Source organism: Callospermophilus lateralis, chromosome 5 (genome assembly GCF_048772815.1).
Source record: "Callospermophilus lateralis isolate mCalLat2 chromosome 5, mCalLat2.hap1, whole genome shotgun sequence".
Taxonomy (NCBI): domain Eukaryota; kingdom Metazoa; phylum Chordata; class Mammalia; order Rodentia; family Sciuridae; genus Callospermophilus; species Callospermophilus lateralis.
The window spans coordinates 76298279-76318140 of NC_135309.1; the positions used below are offsets into that span (position 1 = coordinate 76298279).

At 35.4% G+C, this 19862-nt stretch overlaps 1 protein-coding gene across 3 annotated transcripts; it reads left to right on the forward strand.

The window, feature by feature from the left end:
- Nucleotides 1–8115: 8115 nt before the first annotated feature.
- Stard4 (StAR related lipid transfer domain containing 4) lies at nt 8116–19595 on the forward strand. 3 transcript variants are annotated; one of them, XM_076856930.2, is made up of 6 exons: nt 8116–8195; nt 12806–12920; nt 13875–13924; nt 17045–17171; nt 18067–18181; nt 19142–19595. In XM_076856930.2, the coding sequence occupies exons 2-6, from the start codon at nt 12816–12818 to the stop codon at nt 19369–19371; spliced, it is 627 nt and encodes a 208-aa protein (XP_076713045.1). In that variant the 5' UTR covers nt 8116–8195; nt 12806–12815; the 3' UTR covers nt 19372–19595. The 3 variants fall into 3 exon arrangements, with proteins under 3 accessions (XP_076713045.1, XP_076713046.1, XP_076713043.1); XM_076856931.2 differs by having other exon boundaries at nt 8126–8195; nt 12759–12920; XM_076856928.2 differs by having other exon boundaries at nt 8194–8237.
- Nucleotides 19596–19862: the final 267 nt, after the last annotated feature.

Genomic DNA, 19862 nt, shown 5'->3' on the forward strand with positions numbered 1-19862 from the left:
AATGATTTCAGCTTTGCAGGCCATAGAGTATCTAGTACAGTTTCTTGTTATGATGTTGTTCCATGGAAGCTGTCATAGATAGTACATAAATGAATTACTGTCCCTGTCCCAAATAAAAACTTTTTTTAACAATAAAAGTAGGGGCCTAATTTAGAAAATTTATTATAGTTTTCTGACTCCTGTTTTGGATACTTGCATAGGATAATTTTTTAAAAATCATCAAAAGTACCTTGCTATTCTCTTATGATGTGGATTCTAGCTGGCTCTTTCCCATCTATGCTGTAAAGAAAGGGTCCTCTTTTTTTCACACACTAAAACTAATTTCTGATTTTTGAGACAACACGTTCTTCAGTTTGTTTTCACTTTAAGGTCATATGTCAACATTCTTCTCACCATTGGTGAACCTGAACACAATGTGAAATTTCTTTGAATTCATTAAGTATCTTCATAATGTGACTAGAAAGTTGCTGATGACTTTGGTCAGTTACATATGCAATGACCTTAGTGCTTTTCTGTAGGCCTCAGTTGTGGGCTGGATTCACCTGCAGGCTTCTGATATCTTTAGGATACCATGAGAATTTGTGAGTTGGCATGGCCTCCCACACTCTGTTGGAAATTTCAGTTAGCCTCAGTCTGGCTTTTTCTATGGCTTTCCTGTCCTAGTAGGGTTTCAGCCTTTTTTTGAGAGGGAGCACAATAGAGTGACTAAGAGTGAAAGATCACATGACCTCTACCACTCATTAGCTATGTGACCTTAAGATAGGATTTAAGCCATTCATGCTTCAGAAATATGCAATATAGGGATCATGATAGTACCTACTTAAAGCAAAGCCTGGATTGTATATCAAGAAATCCTTAGATGCAATCTGTAGTGGAGAATTTGGTAACATCTATTTATACAACTTTTATAATATTGCTAATGGACCTTATTTTTATCAGAATATTTGGATACCTGAACAGATAAAATTTGAGGCTTTTGTTTGCTTGGTTTTGTTTGAGTATTGTTATGGGCCAGGCTATTTGGGCAATGACCAGACAGACTCCATTTTACCCTAAGACTCCATATCAGGTAAGAAATGCTGGGCTGGGGATGTGGCTCAAGCAGTAGCGCGCTCGCCTGGCATGCGTGCGGCCCGGGTTCGATCCTTAACACCACATACAAACAAAGATGTTGTGTCTGCCGAAAACTAAAAAATAAATATTAAAAATTCTCTCTCTCTCTCTCCCTCTCTCCCTCTCTCTTAAAAAAAAAATGCTTATCCAGTGAGAAAGCCCTACCTCTGGACCCATTAACACACTTGGCAATACAAAATAGCAATTTATACAATGTAAAATTGTTCTCTATGCTTTCCATTTTTCTTGGACATGTACCTTGTCAGAGATTGATTGTCTAGACATTAGTAACCATTCTCTAATTTGTACTCAACTAGGGTCATTTTGACCCTCTTCCCTTCTGCTTGCTTGCTGCTGTGCTAACCTGGAAAGTCCTGTGGGAAATACCAATGTACACACTGCATTGTCTCGCTAACTGTCCAATTTAGTTTCTGTACCTTCTTGCTTACAGCTATGTCAACCCAGATGGAGTTTTTGCTTTTAAATATCGGAAAACACTCAGGCTTGGGTCTGTTCCTTTTAGAGACAATTATGGGTCCGGTGGGGAGCAGTCGCCAGTTGGTGAGCTAAAAAAAGACTCTTCAATTTGGACAAAACTGGGACTTGGTGTGTTTTCTGGGGGACCTGCCCCACAACAGTAGGGCCTTCCACAATGAATACTTCCTATATATCAGTACAACGTCTTTTACTATTCAGTTGCTCTAAATTTTCTCAAAAGTACCCTTATTTTTAAAGACAATTGAGCATAAACATTAACCAATATAGCAGGCATCACACACACACAAAACTAAATTACAATAATGTAACAGAACAGACAAGTCACTATTCAACCAAGCTGTTCTTAACAAACATCTGTTCCTCTGGCCTACTCACTTCTCACATAAACTTTGCTTCCTCTTCTTTTTGAATGGTTCTGAAATAGTAGTCAGACTGGTCTGTATTGGTGACATCAACCTAAGGATGTGAATCGCCCAGGGGGACTTTATAGAATTCATCTACCTAGACTCCCACCCCATAGATTCTGACTTAGTAGTTTTAGGGTAGAGCCCTGAAATCTGGTTTTTATTTGGAATCAGGTGCTTCACCACTGAGATATATCCCCAGTATTTTTTATTTTGAGGCAAGGTCTTGAAAATTGCCAAAACTGGTCTTAAACTTTGCCTCAGTCTCCTGAGTTTCTGGGATTATAGGTATGTGCCACTCCACCTGGCTGAAGTCTATATTTTCAAACGCCTCTCCTGGTGGCAGACATGTGAGAGATTTGGGGCTTCCACTCCATGCCCTGATTCATGTTTTCACCCAGCTGTTTTTCCACTATCCTCATGCCATTTTCTTGGTGCTCACTCGGGTGCCAAATTGTGCCAGCCTCTCTGAAGCCATTGTCTTCATCAGTTACAACAACCCTGAAAAAAACAGAATCCCTTATTGCAGGTAAGGACACCAAGGCTCAGTTTTGTTGAGTAATTTGTGCAAAGTCTTGAGCTATGAAAATAAATAAATGCCTGGCACAGTATAACACAGTATAGCAGGGACTCTGAGAATATTTGTGGATCTGCACCTTTTTCCCACATCACTCTCTACCATTTTTATTTACAAGAGGGTTACTTAATATTAATAGGTGATATTAGCTCATTTACTTCAGCATGGGAAAGATTCTTTGAGGGAATGGACAAGCCTTATATTTCTATGAAAGTCAGGGATTGATTACAAGGAACAGAAGCAAGATACCCATTGAAAAGGCAAGAAAAACACATATTGAAAAGATCTAGAATTTCATGGAAACCAACTGTGGACAAATACAGCTAGGCCTTATAAAAACTGGATTCAGCATAGCCTTAGATGTTTGAGATACTTTTGACAACAAAAGTAATAGGCAGTTCTTACACATATATTCTCCCAATATGTGTATGTATGTGTTTGGCTATACCACAACAGTTGCTCCAGGTAACTGCATAAAAATGCAGGAATGGTGTACCTTGTCTCCTCAAAACATAGATAAACATTTCAGGTCCTCCTTCCTGCATCAGCTACTGCTAGAATGCCTGCTCCTAGGACCCCACCTCCTTCCTGCTTTTTCCTGACTTTAGGTCAGTGCTGGGAAAAAAATAAAGAAGAGAGTTAAGCAGGAAAGGGACCCTCTATTCTCTGAAGACTCTTTCATTCTAAGTGAGAGAAAGCTGACTGCTGAGTTTTTTGTTTTTAAATAAAGGAATGTATTGAATTACATAAATAAAAGGTAGGATTGAATTTGGCTCAGGAATTGGCTGACTCTATCTATACACTTAAATGATAGCATCTGGTCACAGCTTCATTCTCTTGACTCCACTTTCCTCTGTGTTTAAGCTTTATTCATATAAATGGTAGTGCCCAGGAGTTCCAGTCTAACTTCACATTTTAGGCTAGCAACTCCATCAGAAAGATAGCTTTCTTTTCTTTTCTTTTTTAAAAATATTTTTTAGCTGTCGATGGACATTTATTTATTGATTGATTTATTTGTATGTGGTGCTGAGAATCAAACCCAGTGCCCCATGCATGCTAGGCAAGCATGCCACCACTGAGCCACAACCCCAGTCCACCTTTTTTTTTTTTATTAGTTGCTCAAAACATTACAATGATCTTAACATATCATATATCATACATTTGATTCAAATGGGGTATGAAATCTCCCAAGGAATGAAACTCCTTGAAACAATTTGAGTCATTTGGCCATTGATAATATATCCCTTTGCCAGAGTAGTTGTGATATACCAATTAGCCAGTTCTGGGTCTTGTTCCCAGTCCTGAAGCTAGGAACAGACAGGCCACCCTAACCTAGGAGTCATAGCTGGGAAAGGAGTTAGTTCCCAAAATTGAAGTAGGGTATAACTAGTGGAATAAAGGGGAGTAGATCTTGGATTTTTCAAAGGTATTGCTCTCTAAGGATCCCTTCCCTGCCTTCCCAGCACCAATAGCATCCTTACCTTCTTGTATGGCTGCTGGAAATGTAACAAAGCTGCCTAAAACCAAGGGAAGGACAATGGTTTAGTAGAATCTGATCAAGGAGGAAAAAAAAATTGCCTACCCCGACTGGTACTGGGGATTAAATCCAGGGCTTTGTGCATACTAGGCAGCTGCTACTGAGCTACAATTGTCACCTTTTAAGTTTTTATTTTGAGACAGGGTCTTGATAAGTTGCCCAGGTTGGCCTTGAATTTGTGATCCTCCTGTCTCAGCCTCCCAATTCAGTGGAATTACAGGTGTGTACTACCTCACCCAGCTAAAAACAGCATTCTTACAGAAGCTAAGAAAGAATATAAAAGTATAAGTTACCTATGATATGCTAAATACACTTCTTCATAGCACACAGTGAATTTTAGAATAACACCTAAGGTCATCACTTTATCATCTTTATCAAGTTTTTCCTGTTTTTTGTTTCAGTGCTTCAGCCTTATCTCTTGAAAAGCTATTAACACCCAGGACTTCTTTTCTCCCTTTAAAAGCAGATGAATCACACATTATTGGTGTTTTCAAGGGATTTTACTTTTTCTTACTAATTGGTGTGAAATCATGACAGACAGATGGAGATCCAGGATTCAACTGATTGCATAACATTCAACTTCCTTTATTATTACTAACTGGTTTGCAGAAGAGCCATAAATAGAACACAACTATTTAGACTAATAGTTCATGCATTATTCAACAAATATTTACATTGGGCCTCCTAATTACCCAGATCCAGGGAAAAGATATGGAGTCCTGCCTTACAAGTGTTTACAATCTTTATGAATCCACTTTTCTTTTATTCCAGTTCCAATTTCTTTCATGATCTTAAAATTGGGATAGAGCTGACCTTGTCATCCAGACTCAAGTAGACCTCATGGTCAAGACTTTTTCTTTTCTTACTTTCTTCTTTTTTCAAAATTTATCTTTTCCTTTCATTCTTCTTTTATCACTGATTCCAAAGTATTAGCAGACAATTCCTTAATAGCAAATTTTTATAAAATATTCCATAGTTTCTAATGTATTTTCTTGGCATAACACAGTTGCGTTTCTATTATTCGCAAATAAGTAATTCTCAGCATGCAATATATCCTCAGTTCTTGGTATTGGTGGCAGGTATTTAAAGAATATTTGTTGAATTAAAGCTATGAATTTTTCTGAGTTAAAGTTATCTAAGTAACATGCCTGTAATGCTAGCAGCTCAGGAGACTGAGGCAGGAGGATTTCTAGTTCAAAGCCAACCTCAGCAAAAGTGAGGCGCTAAGCAACTCAGTGAGATACTGTCTCTAAATAAAAAGTACAAAATAGAAAAATAGGGCTGGGAATGTGGCTCAGGTTCGTGTGCCCCTCAGTTCAATCCTTGGTATATAAAAAAAATCATAATCTTTAGCTTTGCTACACATCATTATTATTTTTGTTAATGTTAATATTTTAAAATACATTATTATTCCTCAATATGCAATGTTTGATTTTCTCTTTGACCAAAGAGTTTGGTAAACAGATGTTTTTTTAAAAAATTTAAGTAGTTGGGAATATTTGCACATGGGTTGTTTTATTTTGTTTATTTCTAGATTTAAAGTCTGCAGGTCATAAATTGTGGATATATTACTTCTATGTTTTGGAATTTTTCTTATTTCTTTTTGGAATTTTTTTCTTTAGATATATTCATATATTCAGTCAGATTCTAGTCAGGTGTTGGTAGGGAGACTGCTTTGGATAACTTTCCGTATAGCTGTTCAAATTATTATATGCCTGCCTTTTTGGTACTTGAACTCTGAATGGAAACCTTATTTCCCTGTTTTAACTCTTTAGAAGGGATATCTCTCTGTTGTCCTATATACTATAGCTCCTTCAAATATACATTGAGGTATGTACAATAGTAGTACGTACCTATTATCATGCATTGCTATTAGGATTAAATAAGTTAAAACAGTGTTAAATAAAACCTACTGTGCTGACCAAGACAAGCCTTTGAATAACAACTAACTCCAGATATGTTATTATTGTTTTTTCCTGTAACTTGCAGTTTTGTTTTAGTAGCATTGCACTTTGATAGAGATAGTATCATTTTCAATTACCCTAACTTCACTCTAACCAAGACAAACAGGATAAGAGATGAAGAACAAGAAACAAAAGCCTTCCCGATATCAGAGAGGAAAGAAAAGAAATCACAGGGGATATAACTGAGATGTAATCACAGGGGGTATAACCTTATGCAAGACCTCCTTCAAAGAAAAAAAAAAATAAAGAGTTAATTTTGTTTCAAACATGTTTTACAGGTTTCTCTGAGAGAATACACAAGAGTTCTGCGTAATGTTCCCAGAGCTGAATCTTAATAATGAGACACCAATTTTCTACTTTTCTGAAACGTTTATGAGGACTTCTTCCTCTCTACTATTAAACCCTCAGAGAAAGTCAGGTGTTTCATTTCTGGAGACTACTGTTATGCACAGGTGTTTGACAAAGAACTCTGAAGCACAATATAAATTTTGTGGGGTTTAAGAGCCCCAGTTTTAGAGTCCAGCAGACTTTGGCCAAATTTCAATTCATTCACTCAATAATTAAGTAAACTACCTTAACACCCATGACTGGGGGTTTTCATATCTAAAATACATCTTCTTTAAGAGGCTGTTAAGTAGATTCAATGAAATGCAAAATATGTAAAATTTAATTCAAAACACTGGGAGACCCTCATTGTTATACAAAATACATGTATTAAGATGTGAAAAAAAAAAAAAAAAAAGAATAGTGTTACCCTAGATTAGGTAGAGAGAAGTGATGGGAGGGAAGGGGAGGGGATGGGGAGATAGGAAGGATTGTAGAATGAAACAGACATTATTTTTACTGTGTGTATATAGGTGACTGCATGACCAGTATATTGCAACCTGTATACTCAGAAAAATGAGAAATTATATCCCATCTGATTCAAATGTATGACATGTCAAGATCATTGTACTGTTATGTGTAACTAAGTAAAACAAATTGAAAAATAATACACTTTCCCTTAACTATCTCAAATTATCCAAACAAGGACCACAATAACTGACTAAAAATAACTAGCAAGTCAATGGAGCTTTAAAACACACAAAGAACTTTTCCATTACCATCTCACATGCAATCATAAAACAAATTATCATTCTTTTTATATATAAATAATGAAGATAAAGTTGACCAGAATTGCCAAGAATCCTAGCAGATTAAGTGCCTTCACACTGGAAAACATGCTTCTACACTCAAGTAGATGAAAAGCAGAACACTTTGTAAGGTTGCTAAATTCAATCATCACCCTCTCCTCTTTACTTTCAAAAGTTGTCCTTTGAACTCTCTAATCTGAAGACAAGAAGACCGTTTCACTAGTGATCAAGTCACTGTGCCTGTGACTATTTAATGCTTTACTTCCCAGCGCTTTCAACTCCAACACTTAAGTCAGGATAGGAGGAGGCTGGAGGGCGAGTCATCCTTGCTTTTGCACACCTTCGGCTTGGGCACATCCAGGACTTTTGGTCCTGTAGGTAGGTGTAGGGCAGCCGTCTGATCCTAGGATTTTCACAACGGAGAAGAATTTGGACCAGGTTTATCCCTCGCGCTCATGGTTCCCTCGGCCTTGCGATCCTTGTTGCTCCCAACAGATTAACTGCCTTGTCAAATTCTTTCGCAATTAATTGGCTATGGTAGGCGGTGACCCATCTAAGCCCACAGTCAACCCCAGACACTCTAGGAACTCGGACAAGGCTGGGGCCAGCCCATACCCACGCGAAATCATTCCATTTCCCGGTAACCAATCAGCGCTCCACACGCTGCCGCGCCAGCCAATCCTAGCAAGTACACACCGTTCCTACCAAGAAGTCCCACTAGTCCCCCGAGCACCTAGGTCCGAGCAGGGGTGGAGTTGGCGGGGAGCGTCCCGCCTTGCCCTGAAGCGCTCGATCCTTCCAATTGGCTGCGACCGGCAGGGACTGGATTCCCATTGGCTGCTGCAGGCCGCGCCTCGCCTGGGAAACTGAACGGATCTGAACTCCTCTGTGTTGCTGGAGGCGGTGAGTCCGGCGTTTACCTGGAGCACCGGAGCTGCACCCTAGAACCTCTGGTGTTGGCGGGGAGAGGTACGGATCCGCGTCGGGAATGGAGCGGGCGCGGGGAGAAAGGTGACTGGAGCATTCGGGGCGTCCTGCCGAGTGCGGAGCTGTTCTAGAGGTGGGGTGAGGGAGGCCGCGGTGGAGATCGGGGATGGCGGAGCCCGCTGTGCGGGGGGGATGTGGCCCTCACAGGTGAGGGGGAAAACGGGACCGTGGAGAGGAAGGGGAGACCGCCCGCCAGTTTAAGGATTTTTGACGCCGGCCAGGCCTCAGTTTCTTCATCTGTTAAATGGGGGAGGGGCGGCAGCGATCACGCTTCTCAGGCTGTGGTGAAGGTTTTATTGAAGGCATGCTCTGTGAAGGGCACAGCGCTTCCTGGTTCTTGGTGGATGCACCGGTGGCGCAGGGTCCGTCCCCTCCCACCAAGCTCAAGAAGATGATTTCCCCGGTGCTTCCTATTTTCCAGGTCCGATGCTGTAGGTATCAACTCATATAATTCCTCAAAAAAATAACTGTTCCTATTTTTATTTTCTTAAATTTGCACTCGAGAAAGATTACCCGAGATTTTGGGGTCTGGGAGCCAGGACAAATTTTGACAAAATCATTGCGGGGTAAGGTTTTTCATGTTCAATCTCTTCCATCTGGTGATCAGTTTGCATCATTTTTTCAAGAATTCAGACACCCTGTGTTGGAATTTGGACTCCTTCACTTATTTAGCTGTACGATCTTAGACAAGTGACTTAACCTCCCTGTTGCTGTAAAATAGGAGTAATGTCAAGATGGACCCTTATGGTTGTTTATGAGGATTAAATGAAATACAGTGTAAAACAACCAGAAAAATTGAACAGTAAGTGATCAGTAAATGTTAGCAATTACTATTTTAAATAAAGGATTAGAACATTAAGGATTTATACTAACCTGGACTCAAAAATTAAAGCTGTTATAGCATGAGAATTTAAATGGCAAGTGTTGTAAAAGCTAATAAATTAAGGTGAGCACTTGAAACAAAGGATCATAGTCACGCTGCAAAAGTACGCTTCCAGGTTGCATTCCTTTATTTAGTGAGTTCCTGCAAAGACCAGTTTAAAAAGTGAGAAACTACAGGACTGAGTTTGAAAAGCCAAATTACCAGACCAAGATTGATTGTAAAGGAAGCATATGCTGAAACTTATATGTTAGAAAATGTAACTCAGGTCACAAGGCCTTAGTTTTCCCTTAGTTTGCACAACTCATTGGTGACAGTCTATGGTATGTTAAATTGAATTTATTCACCTTCATAAAAACCATGTTAATTAAGTAATGGAAGGTTAAGTAATTCTGATTCTTGAGCTTCTTTTACAAGTGTTTTCTAACTTAGTCATACTGCATAAATACAAATGGATCTTTATGGCATTTACTTTTTATTTGAGGGAAAAGTGTTTTGTTGTTTTATATTTAGAAGGAAACCTATGACCATTTTACTGTGACATATATATTGGATAATAACTGGAGTTGGATTGGTCAAGACTGGTGCTAAAAATGGATGGCCTCAAGAACCTTTTTAACTTAAGAAGGTTGCTGACTCTATGATGGCATCTTGTGTTATCACTAATGGTCATTCAAAAACATGGACATAGAAAACATAAACAGAAAGGTTAATTTAAGGACAGAATGTGGAGATGGAAGTTAGTCAACACTTGCTAAGAGTATATAATCTTATAAGGAGTTGTTAGATTCTAATAAGGTTAAGTGTTGCCTATTCTGTTTGACATGTGTTACAGTTGGAGAATTTCCTGGTATAAAGTCAGGAAATGGAATAAAAGATTGAAATAGTCAGAGGGAATCCAAAGTGCTCTACTGTATCAGGAGAGACCCAAAGCCTTGTTAACACCAGTGCCATTCACTCTCTTTGGTGTTCAACATTTTGAGAGATGCTCAGTCATGTCTGTTCACACAGAAGTAGAAATTTAGTCAGTTACCTTTGTTTTGTTTTAAACTTATTCTTGATGAAAACAAATACATGCAAGAATTAACCGCCTGCTTAAATACTTTGCACTAAAAAGAAAGCTTCCTGATTTTATAGTTACTTTTTTCTCTTCCTACCTCCCATTTCACCAGCCTTTTAAGAAACCATAAGAGTTTTTAATGCTTTAGTTGTTATTATTGCTGTTAATGTTTATTTAAAGGGTGGAATTAGTCAACATTAAGAGCAAATATACTAGATTCTTGGTAAATACTTAGTGTAGACCTCTGAGAATTGTTATCTTTTAAATACTTAGTGTAGACCTCTGAGAATTGTGATCTTTTCATTTTGGTCATGAGAATTTGTTATTCAGAAGCTCAATAATGATTGGTGTAAATGGGCACACATTAGATATCGTGAGGTCTTTCATACATGAGATTACCAGCTCATTCTCTGTATATTTTCCCTTTTAAAATTCACTGGATTCCTAACTGAATGCTAGACATAGGAGTATAACAAGCCACATTTCCTGCCTCCAAATGTTTTACAATTAAATGGGAAAAGATAGTGTATAATTATAATACAGAGTTTCTGTGAGAAAGTTGGGGAATAATTACTAAGACAAGCACCTTAAAGTTTCAGATTCTGTGTGTGTGTGTGTGTGTGTGTGTGTGTGTGTGAGAGAGAGAGAGAGAGAGAGAGAGAGAGAGGGAGAGAGAGGTATGCTGGGGATTGAACCCAGGGTCTATATGCATGCAAGGCAAGCACTCTACCAACTGAGCTATATATCCTGCTCCCAGATTCTCATTTTTCTTGTTAGCTTTTATTGCTTGCTTTTTCTGTGCTGGATCTGCACAGATATATTTGCTTATGATAATTTCTATATCGCCTCTGATTTCTATCAAGGAGTTTTGAAAAAATACTCTTATCTGTCAACCACAGGAACATGGCAGTGACCTTTGGGTTTAAAGAATGTTGTTTAATCATAATGATCACAGTAATAGATGAATTTCTTTTATAAGTTCTAAGTGCTCTAAGAACTTGTGCTTGTTTGACATAGCCCTCAATAGAGTCATTGTATTGTCAAGTTGGCAGCCACTTAAGCGGAGATGGGATATATTTGTGACTGGTAGACAATTAAAATGAGCTCATCCGCTTTCTATGTATGATAGGATATGTATATATTATACATTTTACATCACTTAAATGGTTCTTAAATTCTATATTCTTAAATTTTCTACATGTACATTGTCATATTTCTATATAATTTTTAAATTTACCAGTTTTAATGCTTTGTATGCTTTACTTTGTGCTATTTAAATATTGGCTACAACTTTGATTTATTCCTGTCACCTTTGGTTTTTAGATGAGTGGTTCTCAACCCTGGCTGGGTGACAGAATAATCAGTGAAACTTTTAAAAGACCTAGATTTCTGTGTCCTAGCCCAGAATAGATCCACTGAATCAGACTATTTGGCAGTGAGCCCTGAAATCTAATATGTAAAACCAGCAACAACTACTACAGTTGGTGGATCTGATGGTCGTAGCATCTGTAGTTGAAAATTGCAGCCTTATTCCCTAGAGGTTTGAGGCTTGAGATTTTTATTTAGATTTTTTCATGTTGTTCATCCATCTTAGTAATTTCATGATTCTGTAATGAGTAGCTTTTCTCCAAACTTTCTGTCCTTCAGTCTTTTACTGGAATGGGAAGAACAGAGATAAAATAGGGTAAAATAGGAATAATACTAAGAAATCAAAGCTCTGGCACCAAAAGAAGACAAAGTAATACCAAATCTTGTTTTGAAGGAAAAACAATAATATCACTAAGGGTCTGTTAGTAGTGTGCCACATAGTATGTAGGTGTATAGGAGGTAGTGATGAATGACAGACAAGGATCCCTCTTGCATGAGTTGGGTATGAAGTGGTAAAAGAGATGAAAAATATCCATATAAATAAACAAATTCATTTAAGATAGTGATAGGCACTATGAAGAAAATCAAATATATAATAGTAACTTGCAAAAGGCTATATTAAGGACAGGAGGTTTAAACTTAAGTTGTTGTTAATAGGTTAAGATTTAGGATCTAGCAGTCTAGGCAAGAAACAACAAGTATAGAGACCCAAAGCTGGTGATAAGCTTGTCCAGTTTGAAGGACACAAAGAAAATCCCAGGGTATGGTGATGTGAATAGGAATCTCTTTATTACTATTAAGGTGATTTCAAGCTTTTTGACTTGAGAACCTGAGTTCAATTACCATATTAATAGTAAATTATTAACATGAGGAATACTGATACCAATTTAGATGCTCCTTAGGATTGAAAGTCCAAGTAGGCCTCCAGATCTGGAACTTGCCAGAGAGATGAGGATTAAAGGTTAGTATTTGGGTGTGAGCAGCACATATATAAGAGAGACTCCCTTCATTTCCCCTTTTATTTTTTTTATATGGGCAGTTTTAATAACTGTCAGAAAAGTGTGATTTTAATTCCTGGCTATGGGTTATTTACCTTAAGAGCTTTTTCAAAAAACCATGCCCTGGTTCTACTCTCAGAGATTCTGATTAGCTTATCTGTGGTGGGGGCCAGGTATAGATAATCTTTTATAGCTCTTTAAGGAGAATCTATTGTGAAGCCAGATTTACCACTTCCTAGCATCAAACTACAGGATTTGCTGATGCTCATCTTGGTCTCTGTGACAGAGAGAAAAATATGGAAGGCCTGCCTGATGTTGCTTCTTTTTCAAGTCGACTCAAAAACACTCTTATCCAGTACCATAATATTGAAGATGACAAATGGCGAGTTGCAAAAAAAACGGTAAATTAATCCAGTTACTTCTTATGTTTGGGGTATATCCAATGAATTGGTTGATGACTTTCAAAATGATATGAAAAATACAAATAGAAGATCATATTTGGAATGGATGTGCAAGACAGATAATTATTTAAATAGGGTTTGGTTTGTGGATCATTTTACAAAGAAAGAAACATCAGTAGTAATCTTACCCTGTTTTTATTTTAGATATTAAACATGAGAGCAGGGTCATAGCAACCAGAGCCTTAAGAATAGCTTTCTGAATCAACATAGGGTATTATTATTAGTAATTTGAGGGAGTATAGTAATTGATAATTTGAAATAGTTTCAGATATGGGAACAGGCCTTCAAGGGTGGTCAGTTAGTATTCATCTTTACCAGTAACTTGCCCAAAATGTGACATGGCTAAGTGTACTCAGAACCAAGCCTGGAAGTCAAGACTCTTATAGACCTGGTTATTCTGTGCTTTAGTTGTTCTGATGTTCAAAATTACTTGGGAATTGATTGGGGGAAAATGTAATAATTAATTCAAAATAACACAGTCATAATAAATGTGAATTGTTTAATTTTTTAAAAGTTGTGAGCAATTTAGAATAAAATATTTAATGTTCTTAATGTCATAATATCAGTAATAGGTACATAGTAAATAGATAAGATAGAAATAAGGCAAATAAAAATGGCCACTAGAATAGGCCCATCACTGAGTCTTCTTGTATTTGAGTATTATTAAGCCACTAAAAATATTTTTGAAGGTCTGTAATTTTAAATACAGTGTGATACAGAAGAAATTCAAATATGGATCATTTTGTGACATAGATAACTTTTATGCATCTCTAAAAATGTACTTAATAGTTTTTTTAATGTAAAGTCAAGTGTTTTTGACTTATAAAATTTCATTCCAGCGTTCCACCTATGTAATTTATGTAATTATCACAGTAATGTTTTTTATCTTTCTAGAAAGATGTAACAGTTTGGAGAAAACCTTCAGAAGAATTTAATGGGTATCTGTAAGTAAATTTTGTAGTTTTGTGTAACTCTTAAGATATTACTAAACTTCTATGTATACACTGTCACTAAATGATTATTGCTAACAAAATTTGGCTTTTGCTTTAAAAAATGTAAACTTTCTGGAAAGTAAATTGGTTCCTTATGATTGAGAACCTCAAAAATGTCTATATCCTTTGTGGACTGAGTTGGTGGTGAGGAGGTCATAAATAATATCAGATGGCTGATAAAATCTTAATTTCTTAGACTAGGGTACATGACTCAGTACTATAACATGCTGTATTCTAAGAATTTATCTTGAAGAAAGCGTCAGCAAGATAATAGTGATATAAATAGTTGCTATTTTATCATGACATTATTTAGATTTTTAAAAATGAAACAACCTGAAAAACCAATGGTAGGAGTGATTAAATTATGAAACCTCTGTGATAAAATATCATTTGGCCTTTAAAATTGTGTTTTTAAATATTATTTAATAGCATAAGAAAATATTCATAATACAAAGTGAATAAAGCAGAATACTAAATGGTAGGTAGCATAATTATGAGTATTTTAAATATGTTTTTATTATTAAAATGTTTTCTTGTGACCAGATGTTCACTTCTAGATAGTAGCATTATGAAGTTTTATTTCTCGTTTTTGGTCTTTGCTTATAGATGAATTATGCCTATCATTAAGAAAAAATATATTGTTTTTCACATCCAGTGGAGACAGCTGCTTTGTGTAATCAAAGTAGAATGTTCACATCCTTAGAATTCACAGCCCTTTAATAAAAATGAAATTGCTGGCTCTACTAAGTATATTCAGAATGTGCTAAAGTATAATACCATAACTAATGTTTCCAGAAAGTCGAATTGTACAGTATTTATAACAAGGACCAGAAAAGTAGAGTTTGAGCATTATAAACAAATATGCAAAAGTTGGAAAGTATAAAAAGTGCCAAGGGAACACTATGCTTGGAAATTTGGAAAGACCTCATGGAGGAGCTAATATTTGAGTTGAGACTTAAAGGAACAGTAGATGTTTCTTAAGGAATGAAGAACTGATTGAAATTCTAGTCAGAGGAAATTGCACCTATTACTTAAACATAGATGAGAGACCCTGTTAAAGAATATTATTTAGGAATGTGTTTGTATAGCCAGAATATAAAGCATGGGTGTGAGGAGAACTTGTGTCCAGAAAGGCTTTGGATTCTAAAGTAAGGAAATCAGTGTCACTTGCTCTCTGCACACTCGTATTTGAAATAATGCTGTGAACATGAAGAGTTCTAAGAAGAGGTTTTACCTGGGATCCATGGCTAGAAGTTCCTCTCAGATTGTATACAAAATTTCCTAACAATATATATTTTCCTAGGAAAAGTTATGACTTTTTTCAGATTCTTAAAAGAATATATGATCAGAAGAGGTAGAAACTGATAAAGTTTGAGTAGACACAGAATACCCAAACTAAGGCATGCAAGTTGAAAAGAGCAAGTGACTGTGAAAGAGATTTAATGATGGTAGTGGTGGGCCTAGTGGTGATGGTGATGATAACTAACGTGTTGAGGGCAAGGTAATGTACTAAGTACTTTATATGAAGGAAACCATTTTAATAAAATCAAAGTGATTGATTTATTCTAGCTGTGGAATAGATTTTAAAGAAAAGGAGAGTCAGAGTTGAATTCCAGATTTCTAATTTATGTGACTAGATTATTTTGTGTTTATTTCCCATCCAGCCTACCCCAATTAGAGAATATAAAAGGGAGGAGAAAATTTAGAATGAGGGAGATAAGTTTAGCTTGAGACATTTATAAAATGATTAAACAGCTTCAGATGCTTAAAAATAAGTTACTGATAGAGTTGAAACCAAACTATCCCATATTTCATCTCCCAAAGGTAGCTACTCTCCTGAAGCTGTGTGCATAATTCCTGTTTCAAACCTTGACCACACATTCATATGTCCATAAAAAAAATAAAAACATATTATCTGATATGTTCTTTATATTATTTGTTTACATATTTGTCTGTTGATAGATTTTTAGGTTATTGTTGATTCTGGGTTCATGTTTCCTTACACAAGTGATTTTCTCTGGGTCTTAGTGATGAACACCATCCAACTTTACTAGACATTGCCAAATTGCTTCTTAAAGTAGCAGTTTTAAGAGTTCTCACCTTCCTCCTTTCAATACTGTCACATTTTTAATCTGCTAAATGAGTATATACTTGGTTACTAGTGAAGTTGGCTATCTTTTGTATATTTATTGATATTTCAAGCCAATCTTAATATACCTTTTGCCCATCTTTTCTTTGGATTATCTTTTTCTCATTGGATTATAGGAATCATTCCTGTGTCCTCTATAATAATTGTGTGTCTTTTTTATATGTGTTGCAGGTATCTTCTCAAAGTGTATGAGTAGTTTAAAAATTATTTTTTTATGTGTGGTGTGCACATTTAAAATTGTAACTGATCTTTTGTATTATTTGTACTTTTGTGAATCTTATATATTCAAGAAATCCCCCTGAATTTTGAAGTCACAAAGATCATCTTGTATATTTTTTCTCTAAGCTTTACATTTTACACAGAAGTATTTAATCTATCTAGAATTAATCATTTTGTATGGTGTGAAGTGTGAATCCTGATTTATTTTCATCATAAAAATTTTTGTTGAATCTAAATATTGCTTATGGAAGAGTACCTTTTCTCCCAGTGATGTGTACTGTTACCTTTAAGTGTGTCAAGTTTCGTGTATTCATGAGTCAATTCTTCAGTGTTCACTGGCCTATTTTTCTGTACCTTTTCATTAAAAAGTTTGTAAAAATTAGGGTAAAAATATGCACAGACTGATATGTTTAATGATAACTGAGGAAAGAGTGATTTACAAATTAAATGGAAATATTATAGTGTTCTGTGGATTGGTTTTGACTATATTATAACATGAAAGGACTAATTAGATTTGAGGACAAAGGGTACTTTTAATAAAATAATTGGTAGAACTTAATTTACCAGAAAAGTCCTAGGTATTTACTCCTTTCTAAAACACTTGCATTAATTTTTACTTCTACTTTCAGTGTTAGTTCTGAACTGTGAGGGCATCTTGAAATTTTTCATTCTAATTGTATTTAACTTTAATTTTCTATCTCCAGCTATAAAGCTCAAGGTGTTATAGATGACATTGTCAATAGTGTAATAGACCATATACGCCCAGGGCCCTGTCGCTTGGATTGGGACCGTTTAATGACTTCATTGGATATTTTGGAGCACTTTGAAGAGGTATCTGTTCAGAATCATTACTTTCAGATTGTGTGTGTGTGTGTGTGTGTGTGTGTGTGTGTGTAAGAGAGAGAGAGAAAAGGGGAGAAAGTGTGTACTAGCATGTACATGCATGGGAGCATGAGCATTTGTACACAATTATATTCATATTCATTTTATCCATTGCTTTAAGAATAGGCGTGTCTAATAGGATACTCTTAAAAACATTTGAGTTTCCTTATATTAATTAAGGGGTATTAGTCTAAGTTTGTTTTCTACAATAGCTCCACCCTTACTGCTTAAGAAAATCTTTTTCATGAATTTTAAAACTTTAGTTAAGGTTCAAAAATCTGAACTTCTGAAAACACCACAATTATATTTAGGTTTCTAGGTAAATGTATATTGTTTTTTCATTAATCCTAAGTCAAAATCAAAGACCAAAGTAAAAATGCTACCTTAAGCATTAGAGAACTGTGTATCCCAAACAACTTGTTCTTTTCTGCCTTTATTAATTCATTCTTAATATATTTATGTTTAAATTAAAAATGTAATATTGTAGTTGAAGTATTTGTAAGTTTTTATCTTCAGCAGTCTAAAACAGCCTATACCCCTAATTAGGAATTTAATTTCCTCATTAATGGAATTAATTATTAATCTCTAATTAAATAGAGATTTAGGTACTGAATAACTTGTTTCTCTCTATATTTTAATTATATATCTTATTTCTATCTGTATAATAGTAGTGAGTTTTAGAATAGAGATCTACACCTGTTAAAGTCACTTTAAGAATTATCATGTAATAGTAAAATATTTTAAATGAATGTTAGTTTTTTATTGGAGATTACATTATGATGTATAAGTCTATGTGTATATTCCTGTAGTAGTAATATCTGTCTTATCTTTCTTCATTTTTAAGAATTGTTGTGTGATGCGTTACACTACTGCTGGTCAGCTTTGGAATATAATATCCCCAAGAGAGTTTGTTGATTTCTCTTACACTGTGGGCTATAAAGAAGGACTTTTATCCTGTGGTAATTATCTCAAAATTTTGTACTTTCTTTAGTTTGGTTTATATATTTGAGTTTTCTAGAGTGGAATTTTGTTTCTTTATGGAGATTTATTTTCAGCCCTCATAGTTAATATTAACATTTGTATTTTTTTTTTTCAAATTCTAAACCTTAGAGAGTATAATAACAACATAAGAAGGTTTTTAAAAATCTTTCTCATATTTTTTTGTTCCCAGTTATCTGGTATCCTTTAGTTAACAAGTTTCAGAAATGAATCCACATGAGACTGCCTCTGAGAAAGGAATTCAGTAAATGGATTTCCTTCCAAACCTGTTTCAGATACCATCTTCTTGGCATGTGTACACACACACACACACACACACACACACACACACACAAAATAGACTTGATATATGTTAGATATTTTTCTTTCTTTGAACTGTATTGTATTTTTCTTTTTTTGATTTAAAATACTGATTTTGGAAGGCTCCTATTTTCTAAATACATATATTTTTTAAATATATGTATTTTTTTCTAAATACATATATTTATATGTATAGTATACACTTGAATTTACAGTTATAGGTAATCATCTACTTGTTTATGCTTAACTAGTCAGTATCAAAGTTAGATATAGTAGTGCCTGTGAGAAATAGTTGTGGTACCATAGATTAGATTATTAATGCCTTGAAGCTTGACTGTCCCAGCCAAGCTTTGAAGTTTCTAAGAAGTTACCAGAATGACATAATGTCATCTGTTTTGAAGGAATTAGAACATTCCCTATTACCTATCTACCCAACCCTTGTGAGAATTCTCCTTAGTAATTATCTTTTTCATTCTGTCATGGTCACTCTTGGGGCTTTAATTTCCACCTATATGGATGAGAAGAAAAATATTTAAACAAATTTTGTAATATTTTTAAATGAAAGTTTAAACACATTCAGTCATTGCTATTCACAGTTTTATTTTAAAATTGCCTTGTAGGAATAAGTCTTGACTGGAGTGAAAAGAGACCTGAATTTGTTCGTGGATATAATCATCCCTGTGGTTGGTTTTGTGTTCCACTCAAAGACAATCCAAACCAAAGTCTTTTGACAGGCTATATTCAGACAGATCTATGTGGAATGATTCCTCAGTCTGCGGTGGATACTGCCATGGCAAGCACTTTAACCAACTTCTACAGTGATTTACGGAAAGCCTTACAAAAGGCATAATATGTTCAAACTTGCAGTACTGTGACCCCTGACTCTGCTCTTTCCCTCCTGCTGCAAGTCCTCTAAAGATCATCTATTTTTCTCTTCTGCAGAACCTGTAGAAACATTTGGGATGTTTTTTGTAGTGTAATGTTTTATTTTATTCCTAAATTAAATTTCTGTATAAAAGAGATTATTATTATTACATAATATTAATAATGTAATAATAATTAATAATCATTGCATATTATTATTATTACATTTTCGTTTGTCCATTGTTTGGTATGATAGTGTGTCTAGGAATGGAGAGTGTAACAGAAATGCATAAAGAAGTAAGTACAGTTCTTTGGCCTAGACTGTTCACATAAATTGAATAGTGCCTCTGTGTGAATATTTTGATTGCTTAGAAATTAGATGAAGCACAAACTTCATGTTTTCATACTATTTAAGAGCTTTATGAACATTTGTAGAATTTTAATTTTTTTGAAGGTAAATGTTAGTCTTTTCCTTTG